The 25,267-nt window shown below is 50.4% G+C and overlaps 3 protein-coding genes across 4 annotated transcripts; all 3 read right to left on the bottom strand.

Annotated features, from left to right (window-relative positions):
• Positions 1–6,118: 6,118 nt before the first annotated feature.
• LOC112897578 (zinc finger protein WIP2-like) lies at positions 6,119–9,011 on the bottom strand. The gene is made up of 2 exons (XM_025965912.1): positions 8,163–9,011; positions 6,119–6,902 (listed from the first exon to the last, which is right to left on the bottom strand). The coding sequence occupies exons 1-2, from the start codon at positions 8,931–8,933 to the stop codon at positions 6,426–6,428; spliced, it is 1,248 nt and encodes a 415-aa protein (XP_025821697.1). The 5' UTR covers positions 8,934–9,011; the 3' UTR covers positions 6,119–6,425.
• Positions 9,012–16,363: 7,352 nt separating this feature from the next.
• LOC112898424 (beta-(1,2)-xylosyltransferase) lies at positions 16,364–20,144 on the bottom strand. Of its 2 annotated transcripts, none has more exons than XM_025966746.1 (3): positions 19,066–20,144; positions 18,124–18,206; positions 16,364–17,566 (listed from the first exon to the last, which is right to left on the bottom strand). In XM_025966746.1, the coding sequence occupies exons 1-3, from the start codon at positions 19,706–19,708 to the stop codon at positions 16,847–16,849; spliced, it is 1,446 nt and encodes a 481-aa protein (XP_025822531.1). In that variant the 5' UTR covers positions 19,709–20,144; the 3' UTR covers positions 16,364–16,846. The 2 variants fall into 2 exon arrangements, with proteins under 2 accessions (XP_025822531.1, XP_025822530.1); XM_025966745.1 differs by having other exon boundaries at positions 18,124–18,273; positions 19,046–20,142.
• Positions 20,145–20,427: 283 nt separating this feature from the next.
• On the bottom strand, positions 20,428–23,297 carry LOC112896238 (tonoplast dicarboxylate transporter-like). Its single transcript, XM_025964158.1, has 6 exons — positions 22,307–23,297; positions 21,701–22,199; positions 21,528–21,571; positions 21,331–21,426; positions 20,751–21,261; positions 20,428–20,654 (listed from the first exon to the last, which is right to left on the bottom strand). Exons 1-6 carry the CDS (start codon positions 22,739–22,741, stop codon positions 20,620–20,622), a joined length of 1,620 nt encoding a protein of 539 aa, XP_025819943.1. The 5' UTR covers positions 22,742–23,297; the 3' UTR covers positions 20,428–20,619.
• Positions 23,298–25,267: the final 1,970 nt, after the last annotated feature.

The following is a 25,267-nucleotide window of genomic DNA, read 5'->3' as shown; positions in this document are numbered from 1 at the left end:
CTGCGCGTCGCCGGTCTCGCTTGCAGATGCGGTGCCCCCTCGAGGACGACTTGCCGAGCTGCAGCAGCAACAGGGGCAGCCACTGGGCTGTCACTGTTCCAGTACAAACGCTGTACGACCACCCTCTTTGCCGAGACGCGCATTTACTCGAGCTCATCTGCCTCCCATGCCGGCGCCGGGCCACCAGCGGCGCGGCCGGCCTACGCCGGCGAACCGTACGCGCGCCATCGTCGCCGTGCACTCCTACTCCATGCGTTTCGACCCGTCTCCCGTCCATCGGAGCACAGTGCGTGCGTTCAGTACTACCCGTTTTTTTGAAATTAAAGACATGAAAATTTACAGAAATGAACGCAGCATGAACCTTGTGAGCAGGAAGCTGCTGCTGGGGACCTGGGATTAGGGCTAGCAGCTGGTTTAGGTGCCTGATACGACGAATGAGAGCAGTGCAATGCAGAACGCAGAGCTGAAAAGCGCCTCGTGAAGCTGACCGGGGGAGACCGGGCTGTTCCAGTGCTGTTAGTGCTTGGGTGGGACAGCGCCTCGCTTGTTTATTCCTCCCCTGCCTCTCCTGGTCTCCCAGATGTTCTCATTAGCGTAACAATTAACTTAGTCTAGTAGTATTAAATTAACCCCAGGTCGCCACTAATCTGCCGCACGCACGCACGGACGCGAGGCCCGGCGCGGAAGGTGTGTTGGTAGGTTGGTTTGGCGCCAGTGCTACCTAGCTATCCTGGTACGCGCCCACGCGTGCGCCCGTGCGCGTTTCGACATGCCTGCAGCTTCGAGGCATCTGCCGCCGAAGGATCCCTCTCCCAGAAAAGAGAACGATCAGGAAGCACGCATCGCGAGACGTGCGATCCAGATCATGATCAACTCCCTCTTGTTTCTGTGTGGGCGCAGAAAGGTTTGACGCGCTCTGGCTGCAGGCGCGTGGGGCGCACAGTCATCGGGAACATGGTATGGTATCACGTTTCTGGTTCCGGTAACGCCATTTCAGTACCGGAAACACGGATATATTTTCGAGTATATTTTCATTTTAATAGTATTAAAATTACTTTTAAATAATATATTTTTAAATAACGTATTACATACCACGTTTCATTTATCGATCCGGAAATTTTATGACTGCGGTGGGACGATTAGGGGAAGAACACGTCCCCTTCCAGTTCAGACGAGAGCTAGGATGGTAGCTTCGTTAAGCATTCACTGATTGATCCATGACTGAGCACTCATCGTCCACCGAGAAATGAACTTCAATCTAATCTAATCTAATCTTAGGCGGTTCGAGGTGATCGTCGTCGATGTTGGCATGTTGCCGGGATATGAACATTTCTGCTCAGCTTTTCGGCGACAAAGGCTGAATTAATAAGCTGGATGGCGATTAGACTGGTCGTCGTGATAAAGCCTGAATTAATCAGTTAGGTCTAGTATATGGCTGACCTGCATGAAATGAAGCAAGCAGGTGCCTAGCTAGCGGCTACTACCCCAGAGAGAGAGAGAGAGAGAGAGAGAGAGAGAGAGAGAGAGAGAGAGAGAGAGAGAGAGAGAGAGAGAGAGAGAGAGAGAGAGAGAGACGGCGACATAGACAGAAGGAGCGGAAGGCATCGGAGGTGGAGAAAAGGACAGTGCAGGATCGGGAAGGGTGGAGTCTAAGTCACGTTGCTGGGCTGTCTGCTAGCCCATATGCAATGCAACCCGGCCGGCCGGCCGAGCGATCCACAGTCCATTCACACCCGGCCACCTGCTCTCACCTGGGCGCCTGCTCTCATCAGCTAGTCAGCTATCTCGCTCCACGGGCGATACTAGATTGATGGATGGATTGTTCCCGTGAGGTGACCCTTCAAACAGCCAGTTTGCCGTGCCCAAAGTCTCCCTGCTCCTGCTTGCCCTAGCTCTAGTGCCTGGCCTGCACACGCAAAATTCAGCATGAGCTATGCGGAGGCTTTACTACCACATCACAAATCTCAACATTAGCATATATGCGAGAAATTTGTTTGATGACGCATCAACTTTATATTTATCTTTTTTTGCGAGGTAACTTTATATTTATCGTTTATGGTTTGATTTCGTAATATTAATTGTTACAAGAATATGTCATAGAAGAATGAAGACTTGTCTTCCTACAACATTTTGACGATAATAGATGTACAAGCACTGCTACACATACCCTCGTTTGTCTTTTAAATTTGTCACGACCGAGTTTGGGCCCGGAACTAATAAATTCATTAGTCCCGGATCCAACTGTTAGAGGACGAAGGGGAGTAGGGTGGGGCCTTTAGCCCCGGTTAGAGCCACAAACTGGGAATAAAGGTTCGCTATTAATCTCGGGTGGAGCCACCACCCGGGACTAAAAGGCATATTTGCTTTTTAATCTCGAGTGGTGTCTCTATCCGGGACTAATAGAAAAGCTTTAGTCCGGATGGAAACCACGCACCGGGACTAAAATGTTTCCTTAGCTCGGGTGATTTTTTCTAAGTCGCGAGAAGCCCTCCCTCTCTCTTATATCCTCTGCTCACTCACCACTGGTGCCTTATCTAATACTCTTCTCTCTTGTCTCTTCCCTTAACTCCTCCCTCTCATCTCAACTCCTCTCTTAGGCTGGGAGCAGGAGAAGTGCTCGGGGACCGGCGCCGGCGGGGGGAGCCCGGGGCCGCCGGCGCGGGCGGAGCGGGCCGGGCGCCGCGCGTCCAGGCCACGCGCGGGTAGGAGCGGCTCGGCCAGGCCCCGGCGGGCGACGGCGCGGTCAGCCCCAAGCCCCGGCGGGCAGGGCCGGCGCGTGGTGGCTCGGCCGGCGTGCAGTGGCTCGACCGCGAGCGCATGGGCCGGCGCTTGATGATTTTTTTTATATTTGCAGGTGGAGATCGATAGTTTTTATTTATTTTTCTGTTGATGGAATGTTCTGAGCTACTGTTGTTTGGAGGAATTTGGGGGAAGATTGAATATGGTTAATTTGAGGATTGATGCTGGCTTAATTGTTGTAATTGAAAGGGAAATTTGTTGGCGCTGTGATTGACTGGGCAATTTGAGAAAAGAGGCTTGCTGTGTAGGACGAGGACGAGATAGAAGGAGAGAGCACTGGCCAGCGGTGGCCGCTGGCCGGCCAAGCCAGCAAGCGGTCGGGGTCCCACTCTTTTTTTTCGAAAATTTTATCAGTTCTCCGGTACCCTAACTTGGGACTAAAATACTCTTTGATCCCAGTTGCCTGACTCAGGACTAAAGGTCGGGATCTTTATTTCCGGATTGGCGGTCCTAGCTGAAAAACCAGGACAATAGGGGTTTTCTAAGACAATAGGGGTTTTCTAACTGGGACTGTTGAGCCGTTCTGTACTACTGAAGTGGAACCGTTATTTTTTCTTAAGAGTAAATTGAACCATTAGCAGCCACATGCAGTATATATCTTTTTAAAAAGGGATATCTGAAATTCAATGGCGAAAGGGTCCAACATATATATAAATAAAAAGAGTAAAATGTACGGCCGGTCCTCGAATTTGGCTCGGGGTGTCATCCCGATCCCTACTTTCAAAATGCACATTCAGATTCTTAAACTTGCTAATCATATCACAGAAGGTCCAAATTACAGTTGTTTAAGCTAAATTGAAAGTTATATATTTTTTTCAAATAAAAAATTATATATGCATAAAAATAATTCATACTAATTTACTTGTACAAATATATTCAAATACAAAAGATCTATATACAAAATTTGTAAAACAAAAAACTTATAGATCAAACTTGTAAAAAAATCAAATATGAAAAGGATAAATTTTGGAGGAAATATTGGAAAAAATGTTCGAGTTTTGAAAAAAAGATTTTGGAAAAAATTTAGAAAATATAAGAGTTGAGCAAAAAATTTCAAAAATAAAATTTGAACCCACATGTAATCTCCACATAAGTTGAACACTTTCAGTTTATAACTTAAAAATATTGATCTGGACTTCATGTGATACGATTAGCAAATTTGAGGACTCTAAACGTGCATTTTGAAAGTTTGGGCACCGGGACGACACCCCGACGCAAGTTCGAGGATCGGCGGTGTATTTACTCAAATAAAAAAATAAATAAAATCCCTGCATGCCCTTCACCTCCATGGTCGAGGTCGCATCACCACCCATTGAAAAACTCGCCATCACCGCTTATGGACAAACACGAAATAAAAAACAGAGAAGTAGCACCCAGAGCTGCTCCTTTCCTTACACCAACACCACACCTCCAGGGTTCACTTATTTTGATTAAAATGCCTCCAAAAATATACTGTATATAAGAAAACGTCGAGGCTTAGATGATAGAACAAATGTTCAAGTTGGCGTCGCGACTCTCAGTCAAACGACGAAAACACTTGTACGGGGAAAGCACACGTGTGTACAACGAAGAAAATTCCCTACGAAAACAGTGCACTAAGCAAAGGTTGCCACAATGATCGTGATGTCATACCACAGGCCGCCCCTGCTGCAGTGCTTCTGTGTACAAGTTGTACGCAAGGAAGAAATAACTTCAGGTCAGAAAATTCTGCTCGCACAAAACACCCTCTGTGTCGGAGACATCAGAATCCACTGTTCCAATCCAATGGCCATGATGTATGTTCCTGCAATTTCCTCTCCCCAACCGTCAGTAGTAAAAACCTAGAGCTTGCTTGGCATGTACGTAGCCTTTCTTGCTTTCAGCCAATAACTCTGGTTTCAGATACTTTTCTCTTTATTTCTTTCTAACAATCCGATCGACCAGACGGAGAAAGTAAAGCTATTATTCCGCGATGCCTGAAGCCGTTAAGGCTGCGTGAGCACTTTAACTAGTATTTTTTTTAAAAAAAAGTTCAGTTCAGATGCAATTCTAAGAAATAATAGTAGGCTCTGGTCAGCTCGCTGTCCATCCCTAGCTATCCTTCCTTCTTTCTATCCAGCCGACGTGAGAAAAGCTCATCATTTGACACGAACTCCTCATGGAATGTATGAGACGTTCCATCCATCGAGCTTTGGCTATACACACTTTGGTCGGCCATCTCCCACAATCCCTCGAGTGCGCCCAAAAAGTTGATCCTCTCTAGCTCGCCAAAGAGCAGCGTGTGGAAAGTATGTGTGTTCTTGTTTCGCTTGCTTTGTTTTACCTGGAGGACCAAACACCAGATCATCGGATTAGCTTATTTGCAATTTTGCATCTCATTTTCTTCCTTTTTTGACGAACATCTCATTTTCTTCCTTAATTTGAAATTCGGGTTAGTTGATTTAGTTCAATTACATGGGTTAATTTGAACTGATATACTGTCTCAACGATCTAAGTAGTACTTACAAAAGGACAGGGATTGTAAGTTAACTAGCTAGCGGCAGTACTAATGCATGTCCTGTCTCTACAGCTCAATCCCTATCATCGCCTTTTCTGCTTCCTCCTTGCAGGGCACACAAACCTGGAATCTGGTGTGTGTGTGTGTGTGTGTGTCCTACCAGCCACTGCACGAGGCCTGAGGCTATGCAAACTTGGTTAGGCTGGTCTATGTGTTTGCACAGAAAGGGCCATGTCCATCCATAGTAGAAACTTGACTGCGACAGTGGAGAGATGGATGGGCTCAAGGTTTTCCACATGCAGGGATGAGTGACATCGACGACGACGACGATGGAACTGGGATGCATGCGTTGCCAGTGCCAGATCCCAGTGGCCGCTCTGCATTAATACTAGTGTCTGTCCTACACCGTTAGACATGCAGCTGACTAGGTTAGCTGAATGGGGAAAATTTTCCCATTTTGGTTTGTGGGTACTCCGTTTGATTTTATTTATATATTATATTAAGTTTGTTCTAAGTATATTGTTTCATTGAATCCATCATGAAGTATACGTTGACAGTGCAGTATAGTTGTTGCTATATTTTTCTATAAATTTGGTTAAAATTAGCTAACTTTAACCTAGGACAAACTATGTAAATAAAAATGGAGGAAATAGTATCTTGGACGTAGTCATTCATTCTTCCATACTCGATCGCATCAAGCTTCTCATAAAATTTCTCATCCGATTCTGACTTGTGTAACGATAATTTGAAAACGGGCTGTTATTGATTAATCCAGATTTATGATGAAACCAAACATGAAACTGAATGAAGATGCATGCTGAATTTGCTGATTCCATGGGTTAATGTGCCATGATCGATCGAGATCACACAACAGTGGTTCAGCATCCCAACATTTGAGTCCTTGATTGTGCACTAACAACACAAACTAACAAGCTAGTAGAGATAGATCAGGAGGTCACGCGACCGACCACTCCACAACCCTAACAATCTAGTACTACTACTCGATCGAGCAAAAGCAACAACAACGGGCGTCGACAACAACACAAATAGCAACTAATAACAAGAACAACATAGCTAGCTGCTGTATGTGGAGGCATGTAGCTAGTACAGAGATGCCAAGGAGATCATCTCGATGCCGAATGATCGATCATCACCGTGCCGATGAACGGCAGGTGGCGCCGGCGGCGCAGTCCTGCTCGATCTCGGAGACGGCGCCCTCGTCTTCGTCCTCGAGCCCGTCGGCGCCGTCGACGTTGCAGCCGAAGGCGCCGTGGCCGTGGCCGAAGGCCCTGGCGTGGTCCTTGAGCGAGCGCTTGTGCTTGAACTCGGAGCCGCAGAGGCAGTACCAGAGCTTGCCGCAGTTCTTCTCGTGCGTGCGCCAGTCGCCCTTGACGGCGAAGGCCTTGCCGCACTTGCGGCACAGAAACGGCTTGAGCCCGTGCTTGCGCTTGTAGTGCGTCTGCAGCGTGCGGAAGTCCTTGAGCGGCCGCGCCCGCGGGTGATCGATGTTGTTGCGGCACCCCGGGGCGCAGCAGTAGCACGGCAGCCGGAGCATCGCCGTCGGCTGCACGCCGCGCAGCGACTCGGGGCCCTTGCGGTACTGCGAACCGTGGCCCCACATGTGCATCTGCAATATTATTATTGCATTGTTAAGTTGATGGACGCAAGATAGATTATCATTAGTATACTATTATTATTTAAGAAGCAGCATATATATATATATAGAGAGAGAGAGAGAGAGATGGTAATAGTGATGTCGAAATGGAAATGAAGGCAAATTTAAGAGCATATCACATGTTGAATTTCTTTCATTTATGCAGTGTTTATTGGTGGCATAATCATGTGGGTCTATGCATGGTCTACACCTAGCTATTAAGGCACTGAGCCACTGATGCCTAGAAGAGTATAGCGTATACACTGTATAGTGTATATGAATGTTTGAAATTGTACTCTTATTTAGGTCTAGATATATAGCTTGTTTGGAGTTGTGACCAAAGCATCATTGCCTGACTTGGTTGAGCCCAATCCTTGTTCTCCAGCCCAGACCTTTTTTCCATGCAGCAGTGCTAATCAGTTGCAACCAGAGAAGGTGCCTGCATATCTATGTGAGTGTGAGCTAGGTGCAGTGATCTTTGAGGGTGAGGGCTAAACTCTGGCAACTGGTAAAGCCTTTGCTTGTGTGCGTCTTGTGTTGGTGTAGCTTCTTTAAAGAGATCAGCAAGCCAGAGCGGCACTATGGCTGGCTACAGGAAGAACACTGCAGATCTCTTTGTGTTCTTGGGAGGCGCGCAGGAGGAGAGGGGACTGCCATGCGGTGGCAGGCCATGATGCCACACAATCTTATGCTTTCCAAACCATGAAAGCCTGCCCCTGAAACCACCCGTATATCTGGCCAAATCTCACGAGCCATGACCCATGGGTGATCAGAACCGGGGTGCTAGTAGTGGACTAGTAGTACTGGGGAAACTAGAAAGTAACCAGATGGATCAGAGCTAAGATAAGAGAGAGAAGCAAAGGTGAAATCTTCCCTGGGATCTCCACTGCTCCCACACCATTCGTATGAATCTTCAAAAGGCAGGCACCCAAAGAAAAGCATAAAGATGCATGGCTGCATGCATGGCTGCCCTTGGCATGCCAGTCTAGTTCAATCACGCAAAAGGCAGCCACTGTGCAGCAGCCTCTGGGCTTGAGTCTGTTTCATGGCATGCAACTAGCTCCAAAGCTAGTAGCCGGCCAGGAACCATGATGGCCAGTCGATCCAAGAATCAAATAAACTAGGTGACTAAGAACAAGAATAGCAGCAAGGAAAGAACAAGAGGAACAATTGGGTTGGGGATTGGAGGTATGGGTGAGCATGGCCGCATGGGCATGCCGGCATGGCACTGACCTGCATGTTGTTGTATCGGTTGAAGGTCTTGTAGCAGACGGGGCAGGAGAACTGGGTGGGCCCGATGAGGATCTGCGCCGGCGTCGGGATCCAGTACTGCCCCTTGTTGAGCCTCCCGATGGGCGTCGACGCGAACCCTAACGGCACCGCCTCGTCGCCGTCGCCGGCGCCGGTGTCCACCTTGCACTCCTCCTCGTCCTCCTCGGGCTCCATGCCACCGCAGGCCCTGCCCGTGAGCCCGGACAGGAGGTCAGCCTCCGTGCCATCGCAGCCGTTCGCGGGCGCCGCGGGCAGGCCGATGCGCAGGGCGACCGCGGCGTCGTCCGTGGACGCCCCGGCCTCCACGTCCATCGGGTCGCCGTCGTCGCAGCAGGAGGGCATGCAGTTGAGGTCGGCGAAGAGCGGCGCGCGCCCGGAAGGGGTCGCGGAGCTGCCGACGACCTCCCGTAGGAAGTCATCGCCGTCGTCGTCGGAGTCGTAGTCCGCCGCTACATGCCGCGGCCGAGAGGCGCAGCCGCGCGTGGGCGACTGCGAGAGGAGGGGCAGCGCCTCCCGGAGCGGGGGCGAGGGAGGGCTGTCATGGAGAGGCGGCAGCGTCGGCTGTGGCTGGAAGAAGCAGGCCGGGTACTGAGGCGCGGCGGCGGCGACGGCGGGGTAGAGGCTGGTGTACGGTGGAAGGGGAGGAGGGAGATGGGGAGCTGGAGCTGACGGGAAGGAGGTGGTGTAGTAGTAGTAGGGGTTCTTGAAGAAGCTCGTGTAGGGGTCTTCCATGGAAGGATCGATGGATGGGGTGGTTTCTTGCTGTGTAGTACACTCACTCTCACTCCCTGCAGCTTTGCTTCTGTTCTTGGCTACTGCTGGTTTGGGGTGTGGTGCCGTGGTTGGCAAGGGGTAGTTATAGTGGGAGGGAGGGAGGGAGGGAGAGAGAGGGGGGGGGGGTGGCGAGAGAGAGAGAGAGAGAGAGAGAGAGAGAGAGAGAGAGTGCACTGAGCCACTGAGCGGTGAGGCCGTGAGGGAGACAGCAGGCAGCCGCAGGATAAATTATGTGGAGTAGCTTTGTTCTTCCGACGGTTGTATTCTGATAGGGAGGCCGGAGCTTACCAGCTGCGGACTTCGAGTTGTAATGGAAGGTATACCGGCCAGGGTGCAGCCAGGATCATCGGGCTCCTTTATTAGGTCATAAAGACCAAAATAAGTGATTGCAATTTTATAGCAATAAATATTTATAAAACTGCAGCCATCTACTCATCATATTTAAATCTCCAAACTAAAAGAAAGTTTGTGACCAAAGTTTTTGAAACTATTGACCTAACACAACCTCAAAAATAGTGACCAAAATAGAAATTATCATAGATGTATCATATATCTATATATCTTGGCCACCAAAATTTCAATCGCCCATTTTTAACCGTTGGATCAGCATCAAACTGATCGCACCATGCTTTTCCTATCTAGCCTTTTCTTCCTCACTGCCCTATCGGCACCCTTGACTCTGCTCCCATAACCAAATATGTACTTACGTACGGCTTGCATGATCTTAGGGTCAGTTTAATAGAGCTCCATCTAATTATGATTTCAGAGCTGAGAGTGACTCTATGCTTAAATTTATAAAAAATAAATTCAGTGTGAGAAGTGAATCAGAAGAAGCTACCTTTTTTTTCCAGTTCCCAGCTTCTTAGTTTATTTTAGAGAATCACTTCACAGAATCAACATAGAATAATTTTTCTCAAAAATTCAGCTTAAAAGTTGCTCCGAGAGCTCTACTAATCATGACTTTAGATGCCTCATTGTCCGTCCTACCACCCTCCTCTGAGCCTTGGACTTTCCTTTAGGCTCGCAAACACCACCTGGATCCTAACCGCAACCCCAAGCAAAAAGACCCAAAACCAAACTTACAAAAAAGTTTGTGGACTGAATAGATGCTACGCAGGTAGGAAAAGCATATAGTATCTAGTTAATTATTTGTTTTTCAAAGTTTAAATATTTTGGTTGCACAAATCTCGCTCACATGAGCAGAACTCACTTGTACGCGAGGGAGTACATATATTCCGTTAGTTTGGCTAAAATTAATAGAACCAAACAGTTGCCACTTTGCTAACAAATTCATACTGCATCTCCTATGCTCCATGTGCCTAAAATCCATGAAAATTTCAGTCGGGGGTGGGACACCACCGCGCGATGGGAACAAGGGGAAGCCGGTGGATCGTCGGGCCGGGGGAGCGTGCGGCGTAATGCACCATGCAGATAGAAGTTTGTCACTAAACCACAAACCAGAATGAGAATGATGAAACAAATGGAGAGAGAGGTTGTCGACGGGCCGGACCGAAAGAAGGAGAAGAGGGAAAGAGCTGAGTTGTTGGATCAAGAATGGTTGCATATTTGCCAGTTGTGCGACACTGCTGTTGAAGTAGGACTCGATTTCATGCGTCATACCAACGGCACAGAAGGACCGGCAATCCGATGCATCCTGAGAAATGCCATGGGGCGTTGACTTCTAGCCCTAGCTGGGGCCAAGCTACCCACCCCAGTCCCCACAACCAAAATCCAGCATGCACGTCCACATGTGCCCCGGCTGCCGAGGCCAGGATGACTACGAACCAGCCGAGAAACGGCTCGCCGGAAGCGACACCAGGCGCATGCACGCGGAAGGGATCGAATTGCCAACGCCAAGCCCGCAGCACTAAACAAATCCACGCCTTTTCCCATCCGGACATTACATGGCTGATCCATCGGCCGCTCCGGAATCCGCATCCACCCTCCCGCGTGCGCCGCGTTTTGTTTACAGGCTACGGCGTGGAGGGTGTGGTGTGCGATCCCTGCTCCGTGTTCGCGGCGACAGGGGGAGCGAGCCGGCACCGGGCGCGTGATCTGCTCGGGGCCGGGAGGCGCAGGCCGGGGCTCCCGCCGGCACCCGCCTCGGGACGCGCGGGGCCCGGTCGGCCGGCCGGCCGGGGTCTCCATCCCGAAGGCCGCGGGAAGGGCTCCGGCTCCGTCTCCGATCCTGTTGCGGGGGCGCGCGCTCGGCGGCGAGCGGCGTGGAGACCTCTGCCTGCCGTGCCCCGGCGCGCGCGGAAGGCCAGGGGTTCCGCTCCTCCCTCTGGTTCGATCTAGGAATTTGCCTGCCTGCCCGCGCGCGCGCCTCGTAGTCTGCCGACTGGATTGCCGCGTGCTCGGTCGGGCGCCCGGGCACGGCCGGCCTGCCCGCCAGGCCGCCACCGCGTCGTCCGCTTTTCACACCGGGTCTCATTGTCCGCGGCCGCGGCCGGGCCGGGCCGTGCGTGCGTTGGAACGCGGCGTTGGAAGCGGGATGTCGGGGGGTCCCAACCAACCAACCGCCCGTGCGCTCTGCTTCGAATTATAGCAGCCAGCAGCGTGGCACTTTGACTTTCGGTCCTCATCCTTGGGGAGGATTGTATGGCCTGTTTCAGTGGCATTTCCAATATCAGTCGTGCAGGTCGGTCGATCTAAATATCTAACTGTGATCGCTCATACTTCTAATCCTAATCCTCTCGGAAACGTAATACAAAATTAACATCGCGATGTCCATTTTATCCTCTCAGGTAGGGTGACTAATTATCAACACGGGGGTCTGAACATACGGCGTGAGGCACGAGGAAGAGAAAATTCCCTATATGCCACTGAAAATTTTAAAATAAAAATTAAGATCCTTTTGCATTTTGCAGTTTTATGTAGTAACTTTGTGATGAACGATGACATTTGCACTTGCAAAAGACGGTCCGGAGCTATCTTATAGTGCAGTAGTGGTGGAGAGGTGAGGGTACCACTCGTCACCAGGTTTCAGGGTTCGGAACTAACTTTGGGCATGGATTTTTTTGGTACAGTTCACAACAGCATCAGACCATTAGTGGTCAGCAAAAAATTTTGACCACCCTGCAGCCAGTTTTAGGTAGGTAAAAATATGCTGTTTGAAACCGGCAAATTCTGTCTGCCAGCGAAATGATTTACCAAGGCCCTGTTTAGTTCCTCTCCAAATTCCAACTTTTTACAATCTCTCTCCATCACATCAATTTTGGGACACATGCATGGAGCAGTAAATGTATGTAAAAAAACTAATTACACAGTTTAATTGTACATCACGAGACGAATCTTTTTAGCCTAGTTAGTCCATAATTAGATAAAATTTGTCAAATACGAACGAAAGCGCTACAATACTCCGGTTTACAATATTTGCAATTTGGGCTGCATGTAAACAAGGCCCAATTTGTAGGGTGCCACTGATCAGCCCTCTAGTTGTTTTGCCAACTGATCTTCTAGTTTGTTGACCATGCATTTCGAGACATTGTTGAACAAGGACGATTGCATCAGCGTACCGGTGAATTCTTCGGGACAATGAAGTCCTGTCGGCCTCTTGTAATCCGGGGTACACGCACAATCGATCCCTGTATGTATCGTGTCCATACATGATCCATCCATTTTAAATTGTAGTTCGTTTTGGTAAATTTAGATATATAATTTTTACTATATATCTAGATATAATGTATAATTAAATGCATAGTAAAATCTACATATTTAGATTTGATAAAACGACCTACAATTTAAAATACAGCGAGTAGATCCGAAAATATGAACGGACGTGCCGGTAGCACGCAGCAGCTAGCCAAGGCAAACAGCACATTGATGTTGCACTATAGCTTGCAGCAGACGTCCTGTAGTCCTGTGTGTGTGCGACTGTGATTACCTAATTAAGCCTTTTTCCCGTGGTACCTGCAGGCTTAGAAAAACTTCTGCATGCATGCGATATACCCGCCGGCCAGGTGCATTGCATACGCATGCATGGTCGAAACTGGAATATGCATGGATCCCGTCCTCAAGTACACATACGCAGATCAGGCATAGGAAACCTCTCTCTCTCTCTCTCTCTCTCTCTCTCTCTCTCTCTCTCTCTCTCTCTCTCTTACAAATTTTATGGTCAATTGGTCATCACATTAGTATTCGTTTAATAGACAGTTTCACATATATTACCACGTAGCTTTGAAACGATTTAACTGGCTAGCTACCATCTTTTTTTTTTCTCACACCAATTAAAAATTCTTACGCAGATTCCTCAAAAAATAAAAAAAATTCCTCCAAAAAAATTCTTACGCAGTATGATGACTCGAGATGTCCATGGTACGCAGTTTGGCGCAAGACAGATACGAATGAGGAGTCTGTAGCTTTGGGCTTTGGCCTAGCCTCGGATCATCGGTGTAGAAACACCCACTGAACTACTGAAGGCTGTCACTGTGTAGCTTCTCACCTCGCGAGCTCGATCGACTTTGCTTTCAGTGTCGCTCGAGCAACTAACTATGTGACGCCCACACCCACACCCACACCCATTCATCATTCATCGGCCTACGCCTGACGAGAAAATGACGCAGGCGAGCAGCTACGCGTATGCACGCATGCGGTGCCCTATCTAGCAAGTAGCTAGCAATGCAATGTGTGGTTAGCTAGACAGCATTGAAGGCGTGCACTGTGCGCGCATGCCTTGTTGTTGGGTGCCCATTTCGGCACAGGTGAAGGCCCTCCGGGAGCGTTCAAATCAAGTATGCGAACTGTTCACTCGTACAGTGTACCGTAGTGGCCGGCCTCTGATCGGACCAACCGGCCACTGTTCCAATTCATTGGCTGGGCTGCTACTTGCAAGCCGCTGCCCCGGCCCTGTGCACAATCCGGCGGTCCAGCAAGCACAGATCCTAACACGGCGCCGCGCATGGGACGAGCGAGCGTACTACTCCATCCGATAACAAATCAATGATGTTTTGACACCTCCAAAACATGATTTCGGTTGCGCTTTATGTCTTAAAATATTTTTAAAATAGCAGACTAATTAAAGATGTACTTTTTATATACAAAATTACATCCCGATTCAAATATAATCGTATCATTTTCCAGACTCAACATGTCAAGAATAATATGAAACAAAAGTTTGAAATGGCACGGCTTGGTGGACCCACGTGTCAGCAAGACGGTGCGCGGATCCTTTCATAATAACTCAGTGAGATATGATAGTGCTAGGAAAAGGTGTGGGCACTGGGCGTTGTACGTGGTGCCCTGATGTAATAATCAAGCAAGATAGCACTTCTACGAAAAAGTTTTTTAGGGAAAGGTAAAAAGTACTTTTAGGGATGGGTGTGGTATCTGCCTTTACCGCTCACAGCTAAAAATACGATTTTTAGGAGCGTGTAAAAATAATTTCTACGGGATCCGCCCCAATAAATTGATTTTCAGAAAATAGAAAAAATAAAAAAAAATCAAAATAGCAAACTAAAAAAATATTGCAGCCAACCAGCTCCTTATTGTAATTCTATGAGATATATTATTTTTTTATATTAACTCTAAAATTGATTTGTAAGGGCGGTGAGGCCATCACCCGCCCCTATAATCCTTTCTAGGGGCGGGTGACGCCACCACCCATCGCCCACCCCTAAAAATATTTTTTAATTTTATTTTAAAAATTTATTTAAATCTTTACATATAGCCAAATAAATAAAAAAAGTAAAACTTCTACATTGTAGTTATTGTAAACTATAGATAAAAAAATGCTAAGTATAAAGGTTAAGATTATTGAAACATCAAAATATAACTTGAGTTGTATGAGATACTATATAGTTATAGCCATATGTAGATTTATAATATTTTTTTAGATAATTAAATGACCTTAAATAAAAAAGTTATCAACTACAAAATTTTAGATCCAGTCATTCTCTACAATTTTAATATAAAACTTGACTTCATCCGAGATCATATAAAAAGTTATAATTTTTTTTATGGAATATTTTTAGGGGCGGGTCAGCCATCACTTGCCCCTAAAAATGCATGTTTAGGGACGGGTGATGCCACCACCCGCCCACCATTTCCAGGGGCGGGTGGTGGCGTCACCCATCGAGAAATGCCACGGATGATATCATGACCCGTCCTTGAAAATGATATCCACCCATCTCTAAAATTGCTTTTTTAGGCACGGGTCGTCGAATGCTACCGTACCTGCTCCATTGTAGCACCTACCTAATTATAGGAGCGGATTAACTTTTGACCTGCTTATAGAGAAAATAGAATATCGCTGCAAATCGTTTTTTAAGTAGTGTAGAGTATATAAATGTGACCATACGGTGGAGGATGTCTCCGGGCAGACAGAGTGGGTTCAAGGTATGATCATAAACCCGGAACAGTGAGGCTATTGAATCGGAAATAGTGGCCAGAGAACAAGGCACTGCTGGCGTGATGCGTACATAGTGTTGTGGTTGCACGGAAGGACAGGAGGCAGGCACTGGACGCCCTGCCTGGGGATGGCATTTATAAGCTAGCCCCATGACAGAGAATGCACGGTAGCTAGTAGTAGTAGTCTAGTACCTACTTCTCCTACTTCTCTCAGTCTCTGATTAACCTCACCACAAACGTTAATTACATTTTTAGTTAATTTCTGCCCTATTATCTGCCTCAAACTAAAGTTTCTATCTTGTGCAGCGACTGATCCTAGAATTACATTATTGAATCTATGTGGGAGGGGGGGAAATGAAGAATGCGTCGCCGCAGCAGGTTCTGGCATTGCTCGCCGTGTTTGAAGCTGGGTGTGGGGGCTCCTTGTCCCGGCTCATGGTCAGGTGTACCGCATAAGTCTGTTGTGAGGTGAGCTCCTGCCGTTGGTAGCCTGCAATAAAAGGTTTCATGCCGCTGCCTGAAGAGCCTGGTAACCATGTCCACCGGTGGGTGCCTAGTGCCTGCCGTGACATACGTGTATCGTTCGTCAGGATCTGTGTGTGTCCTTGTGCAGACAAATTAGTAGAGCTACTACCCGATCTACCGGCGAAAAGTTTCTAGTTTGATTCGAACTGTTCACTGTGAAATACTGAAATCTTGCAAGCTCATGCGAACAGTATAGGAATGCCTCTGAAAATTCCCAGTGGCAAGCCCAATGAATCTGGCCATCTGGGAGCAACTGGGCTGTGATTTCGGCCCAGCGACCTGCTTAGCAGCCATGCCCATCTTTTGGGCCTCTTCCCGCCGCTGTCAAGGTTTTTTTTCCCTCCCAGCTATTTAGCTCTCTTCGAGATGCTAGTCCAAGGTTCCTAGCAGACAGAACAAAATACACCCGTGCACCAGAACTGTGAGCCACTGACGGCACCTCATTTCATCTTGCAAAGTGATCAAGCAGGCACAAGGTCGCGGACTTGCGACCTCCACTTCGGGCTTCGGCACCATGACAAAACTGATCGAATCATACATTCATACAGCATGCACAACACAATGGAGGAACCTATGCCGTGTTCCATCAGGCAGTTATCAAAAGCTGAATAATAGGAAAGCTCTCAACGGACAACATACAAAAGTTTTGCTGAATCTATAAGCCGGAAAAGAATACAATTTGGTTAAGCCTGTGGTCCTAGTAGAGTTGCGCGAACAATGCAGTGGACAACCTCGGTTGGATTGCATGTCATCAGTTGCTGTCAGATACCGGATAGAGGGTTACCTTCTTGGCTCTGCATTCAGCAGCATAAAATTCTTCTGCTGAGAAATGGGAACGCTTCGAGTCTAGGTACACTGGTGGAAATAATCTGTGCAAGACACTCCCCTTGAATTAAAATTGTATTCATCGGTGCAGTTAGCGTGGCCAGTATCTATCAAGCAGAGATTGTATCCACTATGGATGGCCTGTGGCGACTTTCATGACGAGCACCTCTGTTTCAGCATCCAAGACCTGTCAGTATATTACTCAACTCACTTATGACATCTGTGATCCGTGCGTATGACCCTGGGAGGTTTATGGCATGGTACTCTAAAGCCTTCCACTGCGAGATCAAAGCAAAATGTGGGCGCCGGTACATGCTGCTGATGATCTCGAGAACCCTGGTATCAGGAGTAGCTGAAACTAAGTGTGTTAGGCCCGCCCCATGAGCTCCTATTACTACTGAAGCTTCCAGGATAGCATGGAGTTGCTCCTTCATGTTCATGTGGGCGAAAAGACCGTTGACGACATTTACTTTGCACTTCAGACCTTTTGCCCACTTGTCAATTGCATCATACACCTCCCGCTCATTGCTTAGTCTGGATTCAACCTTACCACTGTGGCGTGGGTGGGCCAAGTAGTCTTCTCGCCGAACAAAGAGAACATTGAGCCCTTTAGATTTTTTGGATGACATGATGTCATCCTGTGGAAGACCAAAAGAAGCTACAATCATCTCTCCAAATTCTGATAATCTTGCTGTTTTATCATAATCTGGTTTTCCTTGTAGGGACTGAGCGGAGGCACCTTCACAACTGAAGCTCTCGCTAAGCCCCTTAAACATGGCAGTCTCATAGCCCAAAGGTGAAAGAATGGCGTGTCGGAAACAAACAGGACCAGAGAAGTTCTTAGCATATGTCACACTTGAAAAAAGCGCTTCCCATGTTTGCTCCAATTGTGCCTGTGTGGATAATAAGGTTACATCTGTCACTTGAAAATAATGTACAGAGAAAGGGAAAACAGGGATAAAGCATTGTGTAGACCAATAAGTTGGCTGCTAACTAGCAATAGAGTATCACATTAAGTTATGCATGCTAATCTGAAAGAAAATCACATGATGAAGGAACAATACAATCTGGAAGTTAGGTAGACACGGAAGCATGTTATGATTGCCAAAAGATTTGGATGATGCATTTGGATGAGGCATCAGGGCAGATTATGCTAGCTGCCAATTTTTTTCCCCCCACAAATATAGAAAATGGGAACTGACATATTGGGCTACAGGATACGGGACTGCTTCTGATTGCAATTGTTCCCCAAACATGAGAAGCAGTCATGGCACAAAAACAGGAAGATGGACATGCCTATCAACGCACAAACGAAGCTAAAAGATCAAGAATGCAAAAATGTGACCAAAATTGTCTGCCCCAATAGCTGAAGAAACAGATTGGTTATCCATAACTCATGCAACAAACATAATGCCCTGAACCAGTAACAAAATACAAAGCCATCACATACCTTGCAATGCCCATCCACGAAAACAACATTAGGACGGTTTGGTAAATTTGTGACTCTGGAACTAACATATGCACTGTACCAGTCTGTAATTGTGTGGAAAAGGTTAGCATATTCAAAACGAGTGACCAGAAGCGTTGGTTCTTCAACCCACTGCAATAACAAGTGCCATAACACAGTTAAGAAGGAACTACTAAAACTCCAAAGATAAAGGAATGAGAAGAAATGTAAACATTGACTCGATATTAAATCATGTTATATGATGATCAATACAGAAATGAAGCTAAAGATCTTCTACAGGAGTCACACACTCCTCTGTGAAAAATCTCTAATCTAATAAGAGCCTACAAGGCTACACTTATGTGTCTCAAAAGGTATCACCAAGGACACTCATTTTTGTTCAACCATACACTTAGAATACGATTCATGACATTTAGGTTTCGATTTTGAATATACATTAGACACAGACTTATTTATTTAGATCCTATTTCTACTCTTCATCTTGTTAAGACACAAACAAGAATCAATATAACTTCGGATCTTAATTCTGAATATGATTCATATTCCTACCTTGCTGGTTTGTTCTACACCACAGTCCCCAGGGCTCCTCAGAGTTGACTCACAGTTGTTTCAGGAAAAAGAAAATATTATAAGTGAGCAGAAGTGGGCAATTATGTGCTCTGAAGCAAGGCTGAAAAGCCTTCATGACAGGACTTCCATTTGCTCTAAACTTTCATAAAATTATCTAGCTCAATAGCAGCATGACCCCTGGATCCAACAGACTTCCATTGAATACTCCTAAATCAAACACGGAACTGACTCTACTTTTCCCAGTTTATTGGATTTCCATGCATGGTAAACAATTCTTTTAACAATCCATTTCTCAGCAACCACCGAACCAACTAGCTAGCAAGGAAAAGAGTACCTGGGAGCAGTGTAGTTCACCGGGCGGCACAACGCGCGCCGACTCGAGCAGCGCCCTCATCGTGTGCATCCCGATCCCGCCGGTGGGCACGTAGTTGTTGAGGAGCCCTGTGTCGACCAAGGGCGCCGTCTTCCCCGCCGCCGGCCCCTCCACCAGCAGCGCGCCGGGCTCGTACCTGGGCAGCTCCTCCTCCTCGGCGCGGCCCATCACCTGCTCGAGGGGCTCCCCGCCGCGCGACATCGCGATGAGCGCCGGGTCGAGCCGCACCCGCGCGCCCTCGCAGATCGAGCTCCCCAGCGTCTCGCTGTGGTGGCACCGGAACCACCCGCCTCCCCCGCCGCGCGCGGGGAGGACCTCCACGCGGCGGGAGAAGCCGTTGCCGAAGTAGGCCTCGCAGGTGTGCGGCGGCGGCGGCGGCGAGGGGCCGCCGACCCAGGGGAGGAAGGAGGGGAGGCGCGGCCAGGGCTTCTGGGAGGACGTCGGCGCCCGGACGCCGTCGCGGACGTCGGTTCGTGGGGTGGGGTCGGGCGGCGACGGGCGGTGGGGCTGGCGGAGGAGGTAGATCGCGAAGGAGACCGCGTAGACGGCGAAGACGATGAGGAGGACCCGCGGGATGAGGCGGGGGAGCCTGTTACGGTGGCCGTGGGCGCGGCTGGCCATCATCGCCGGCGGGCCGCGGGCGTGGCGGCCGCCGGAGGGGGGGGGGGGGTGGCTCGTCGCCGCCGGGGTCGCGCAGATCGAGGGGGTGTCACTCGGGAGCGGTCGCGACGGGGAAGGTGGCAACCGGTTTGGGTCGTTGGTCGGATCGGACGGCTGTGAAGTGGGGTTGTTGTGATTTCGACGGCTGTGATCGCAGCTCACTCTGTCCCCGTCGCCGATCTGGCGATCTCACCGGGGCGGCCGCCGGCGAGATCATCGCTTGCTTTTGCTTGTACGGCGGAAGAATTCAGAAGGACGGAATGTCTGAGACATCCTGTTGCCGGGTACAGGGTTTAAGTGTGGCGAGTGAACTTAAACCTCTGCAGAAAGTCAACGGGTGTGATGAACAATCCTGCTGGATTGAGAGGTGAACACATCGAGTCACGTTTCAGATTCCAGACGTTTCGTTGTAGGCAATGAGGCATCAGTGTGGTTTAGGATTATCGTGTACAGCAGCACTGGTCCGTAGGACGTTTGATCGAAACTTTCTACGTTTGAGATCCATCCTCCTTTGTGTGCCGAAGTTCTGGAACAGGACGCAAAAATCCATGTTATGCCAGGTTTTTGGTAGGATGGCCTGAAATGTTACATGTCGAATTAAGTTGTTCACTCTCCGAATTTCAGATTGCTGAAAATTCTTACTACAGCTACTGGACATCATTGCACTCTGCAGACAGAAAGTCTGATCAAACCGGTGCATTTCAGCTATATATTCACAAAGTGGCCGCATACATATCTCAATACTTACTCTTGCACAAATCAGAGAGAACTACCCCACGGCCTCAAATAGGGCACAGACACGGCATAAGGAAACCACTGTACAAATATACTGCTGGACCAGGAGAGATGAACTCCCAGAACTTGCATCCGTGCTCCTATGACCTGCTGTCTATGCCAAAAATGTGTGGTCCTGCATGATCACATAAGTAAAAACAGCGTCAGGGTAAGAAACCAGTTCTGAATTTACTGACTACTAGTTCTTGATGGTGATCTGAGCAGCTGTTACCTAAACTTGGCAGCAAGATCGTCAGAGATGCGATTCCGACAATCTTCAGGGGCATCCCGGTGGTCACAAGGTCCTTGATGGTGATGTGACCACTGCTGAACCCAACAACGTTTGACGGTGATCCAGTAGGCAGCAGGTACGACAGCTGAGCCCCAACTGCTCCGGAGATCATGAGCAATGCTGGGTGCACATCGATAGACTTGGCCAACTCGGCGAACAGAGGCAGCACCAGCGTCGTGGTCGCATCGTCAGACGTGAACTCTGTGATGACCGCGCTGACAGTGCAGGCCACAGGAACGATGACCATCGGCTGCGCGTCCTTCAGGAACCTGAGCCCGTCGGAGAGGATATCGGTCAGGCCGCTTGAGCTGAAGCCTTCAGCAATGGCGAAGCCTGCACCGAGGAGGAGGATGATGTCCCACTGGAGCTTCCTGCACTTGTTCCAGTCCATCAGTTTCTCGCCGTTGCTCTTCCCGCTTGGGATTATGAAGAGGAGTGTGGCCATCATGATCTGAATCGCAAGCAAATTGTGAGATAGGTGATGAGTTGCTGGATAACTTTGATATCTTCGTGTACTTACAGTGACTGTTCCGTCCCCAACGTTGTTGTGGAAGAGAGATCCCCACCCTGGCATGTCATCTGTCAGAGTCCTGGTCATCCATAGCACAATTAGACCCTGCAAAGTTTAACCATTTCAGTGTGTCAGGCCATCTTTGGAACAGAAAATTGATGACACAAATTCAGTAGAACATGTGTTGGCAATGACATGGAATTTACCCCAAACACAGCCATGACCATCTTCTCTGCAAAAGCCATTGGACCTGTCACAGATCAGAACAGTAATCTCATGAGACAATTATTCCCTTATATTACACTGGAATAATGATAGTTACCTAATAAAAATAATTTACCGAACACTAGATAGAATTAGAAACAGATCAAGTAGTTACCTAACAAGGTGAGCTCTCTTCTCAGATGGCTTCTGTCCAGGTAAGCAGAGAGTGCCTTGCCGGTGTTCTTCGTGCAGTACATGAGGCAGAGGGTGACCCAGAGCGTCAAGAAGACGATGAGCGCCATGGGCAGCCCGAAGGACATCCAGGAGCTGAAGGTGATGGGCTCCTGCTCGGGGTAGTAGGTGGACCACATCCCGACCAGGATGATGTTGACGCCGGTGCCGGTCAGCGTCGCCATCCCTCCGATGGCCGACGCGTACACCACGCCGAGCACCACCGCCTTGGAGAACCGGCGCACCTCCTCCTCCTGGCACCCGGTCGCCCCGGCGCCGTCTCCGCCCCGCGGGAGCCTCTGCAGGATCCCCGTCGCCACCGGCATCATCATGACCGTGCACGCCGTGTTGTGGATCCACATGCTGAGGAAGAAGGTGGTGCCGGTGATGCCCAGCAGCAGCAGCGGCGGCCGCACCGGGTCCCCGCAGAACAGCGACGTGATCTGCGCGCCGGCAATGTATCAGTAATGCAGTCTCGGATTAACCTGTCACGTACGGAGATGGCAGCAGCTAGGAAAGGAAGAGGAAGGGCGGCGGCGGCGGCGCGCACGTTGAGGGCCAGGCGGCGGTGGATTTGGTAGTGCTCGATGGCGAGCGCGAGGATGAAGCTGCCGAGGACGAGCGAGATGACGTCGTCCATGTAGGCCTTGGCGACGGCGTCGGCGCCGGCGACGCCGAAGAGCGGGAAGAGGAAGAGCGGCGCCATGGACGCGACCGCCAGAGGCACGGCGCCGGTGACCCACCAGAGGAACACCCACGCGAGCACGGCGAGCATGTTGCGCGCGCCGCGGTGGGCCCCGCCGAGGTCGACGAGCGCGCACACCGCCGCGCACGCCGCGGGGCCCGACGCCACCGCCGGGTACCCGTGCGCGAGCAGCGGGCGCGCCCACGCCGCCGCCGGCGGCCGCTCCCTGCCATCATCGGCGGGCAGCGCGAGCAGCGGCGCCTCCACGTCCTCGGACGACGAGCTCCCGCGCTTGCCCATCGGCTCCGGTGGCTCGGCTGTTTCTGGCGTGGAGGCCGCGCCGAGCTCGCCCGCCCGCCCTGGCTTTTCTACAGCTGCGCCGGTCTTAAAATGGCCGGGAGGAGTGGGCCTATCTGGCGGCGAGCGAGTACTATAATATTACTCCTCCCCGCACGGAACGCACGAAGAAATCGTGCGGCGACGGGACGGGTGGTTGTTCAGCTCAGCCGCCCAGGCTGGACAAGCCGGCCGGCGTGCGGGTTGCTCGACGACGGCCACGAATCACGGCGTCCACGTGGCGCCATGGCCCCACCGGTCTGTCTCTGCCCCACGTCGGACGTCCAGGTCCAGCCCTTGGACTCGGATGATGCCCGCGGTTCGCCGTGCGCTCCTGCAGGACACGATGCCCGCGCCGCGTTGAGCCTGCTCGATCGGCGGCCCGCGCGGCGGGCACGTGCCCTTCAGAGAGATTCCTTTCGGTGCTCGACTGGATCACCGCTCGGATCTCCAGGAAATCCGTGCCGACGACTGGATCACGGCGAGCCCCGCGCCACCCGCCACGCACGCATCAGCCGAGCGTTCGCTCGTCCTGATCGGCGCGACGCCGGGGTTCATCCGGGCGGGCACGGCCGGCGCGCCGCCAGCTAAGCCTCGTCCTGCTGCTGCCTGGCAGCTCGATCCAACGGCTCTCTGGCTCGGCTGATGCCGCGCCAAGGGTGCCATGTTGCGCCGTGAAGGATCGGTGCGAGTACATGCCTACATGGTCAGGTTGCGGCGTGGAGTGCGGTGAGGTGACACGGCCGGGACCCTGCGCTTGAGCTGATACGACATTGGCCTGACACGTGGCAAGTCCGGTTAGCTCAACGCAAGAACTCAACTCGGCCACACCACATGAGCAAACGCATCCATCCAAATCTCTCAGATTCCTTTTGTTTCCGTGCATGCACCGAACTACACCATAGTCCCTAGCCCATGATGATGCAACGAAGCTAGCCGAGCTCCTGTACTCCTGTGGACGCGGACAGACGCCGACCGGCACCCATCACCGGTCACCAAGTCGAACGCGCGCCACAAGTTCATCCCGCGTGGCCCCCGGCGCTGGCAATCATGCGCCGTGCAATCACCGAACAACCACGGCCAGGGCCCGTGCGTCCTCGACTCGTCTCGTCTGGATCTGGAGCGCGAGCTGGCCGGGGACGAGGAGGGGCCCGGGCTCGGGCTGCAACAGGGGGCTTCGATCGTTTCCGCCCCGCTGGGACGGCGGCCCTCGCGGTTCGGCAGCGTAACCGCTCGTGGATCGGGCAAACGCACGCGCGTCACCGCTGCCCGCTGCTGCTGGTCTCCCACTCTCCCCCAACGGTCGCGCGCGTCCGCCGCCCCGTCGAGAATCCTCGCGCGGCACGCGACGTCGCGCCAGCGGCTTCGTCTTCCCCCGCCCCGGTTCGGGGTCGGTGATCCCCGCGTAACCCTGCATCTCCCGTTCCAGCATGCCGCGCGCTACTTGGCCAGCGGCCATGCCGACGGGGCCGCTCTAGAACGTTCTGAGCCTGAAACGACGGGCAGAACGGCGGGACCATTCGACCTGCGCCGTCGTCTGATCTGACGCCCGGTGCGGCCGCGCCCGACACGGTGGCCAATCATGCAGCGCCGTGCGGACGTGCAGGCTCCGTCTCGCCACCAACGCGCCAGCGCGCGAGACAGGACCTAGGCCGCGCCGAAAACGACCGGCCGCCGCGAGCCGCGGCCACGGGTGCGTGGTCAGCTCGATCGTGATGCAGGGGTCCTTCGTCTCGCGGGCGATCGGAGCCGGGCAACCTTTCAGCATAACTTTCATGAGAACTTTGTAAAGAAAAACATCACGTAGGCGACGTTCTCTATTTAGAAACTTATCTAAACAGCTTATACACACAAACTTTTCGTCGTTCAACTTCTCCAAGAAACCTTGCTCAGAACAATTTGATCAAGTAATTTCTGTACAAATCTTATCTGAATAAGATTCATACAGATAGTTTGAGAAAACTTATTCAAATAAGCTATCCAGGCTTTGTGCTGCCGGAACCGAGACTGGCATCGATGCGCCACTGACACACGTGGTGCTTGGCTGCTTGTTCACTGGATTAATTTAAGGAGCACACAACTCTTGTGTGTTAGTAATAAGTAGGAAAGCGCCCTTGCGTGTGCAAAATTCTAGCGCGTGTAGGAGACACACGGCACGTGCGTGTGGGTGCAGGTGTGGTGTACACTGCGCGCATTCCTTTTGTAACGCAGCATTTGATCTGGATCCACCGCGCATGAGGCTCTTCCTTTTTCTCAGGGAGGATGATTGGATTAGCCTTGATGCACAAGGCACATGTGGGAGTGGTTCTTCGGAGACCGGACACTATTCTGGCAGCTAGTTGGGAGAGATATCACACCGGATGTAGAGCGGTAACGGATCATGCAGCTCTAACTAACTGGCTCTAATGCTCTCTTTACGGTCTAACTTAGCTCTTATATATTTTTTAGCTTAAAATTGTATAAAATTAGAATCCAACCTTTCTAAGAACC

Source organism: Panicum hallii, chromosome 6, assembly GCF_002211085.1.
Source record: "Panicum hallii strain FIL2 chromosome 6, PHallii_v3.1, whole genome shotgun sequence".
Taxonomy (NCBI): Eukaryota; Viridiplantae; Streptophyta; class Magnoliopsida; order Poales; family Poaceae; genus Panicum; species Panicum hallii.
This window is presented reverse-complemented; position numbering and strand designations above follow the sequence as displayed.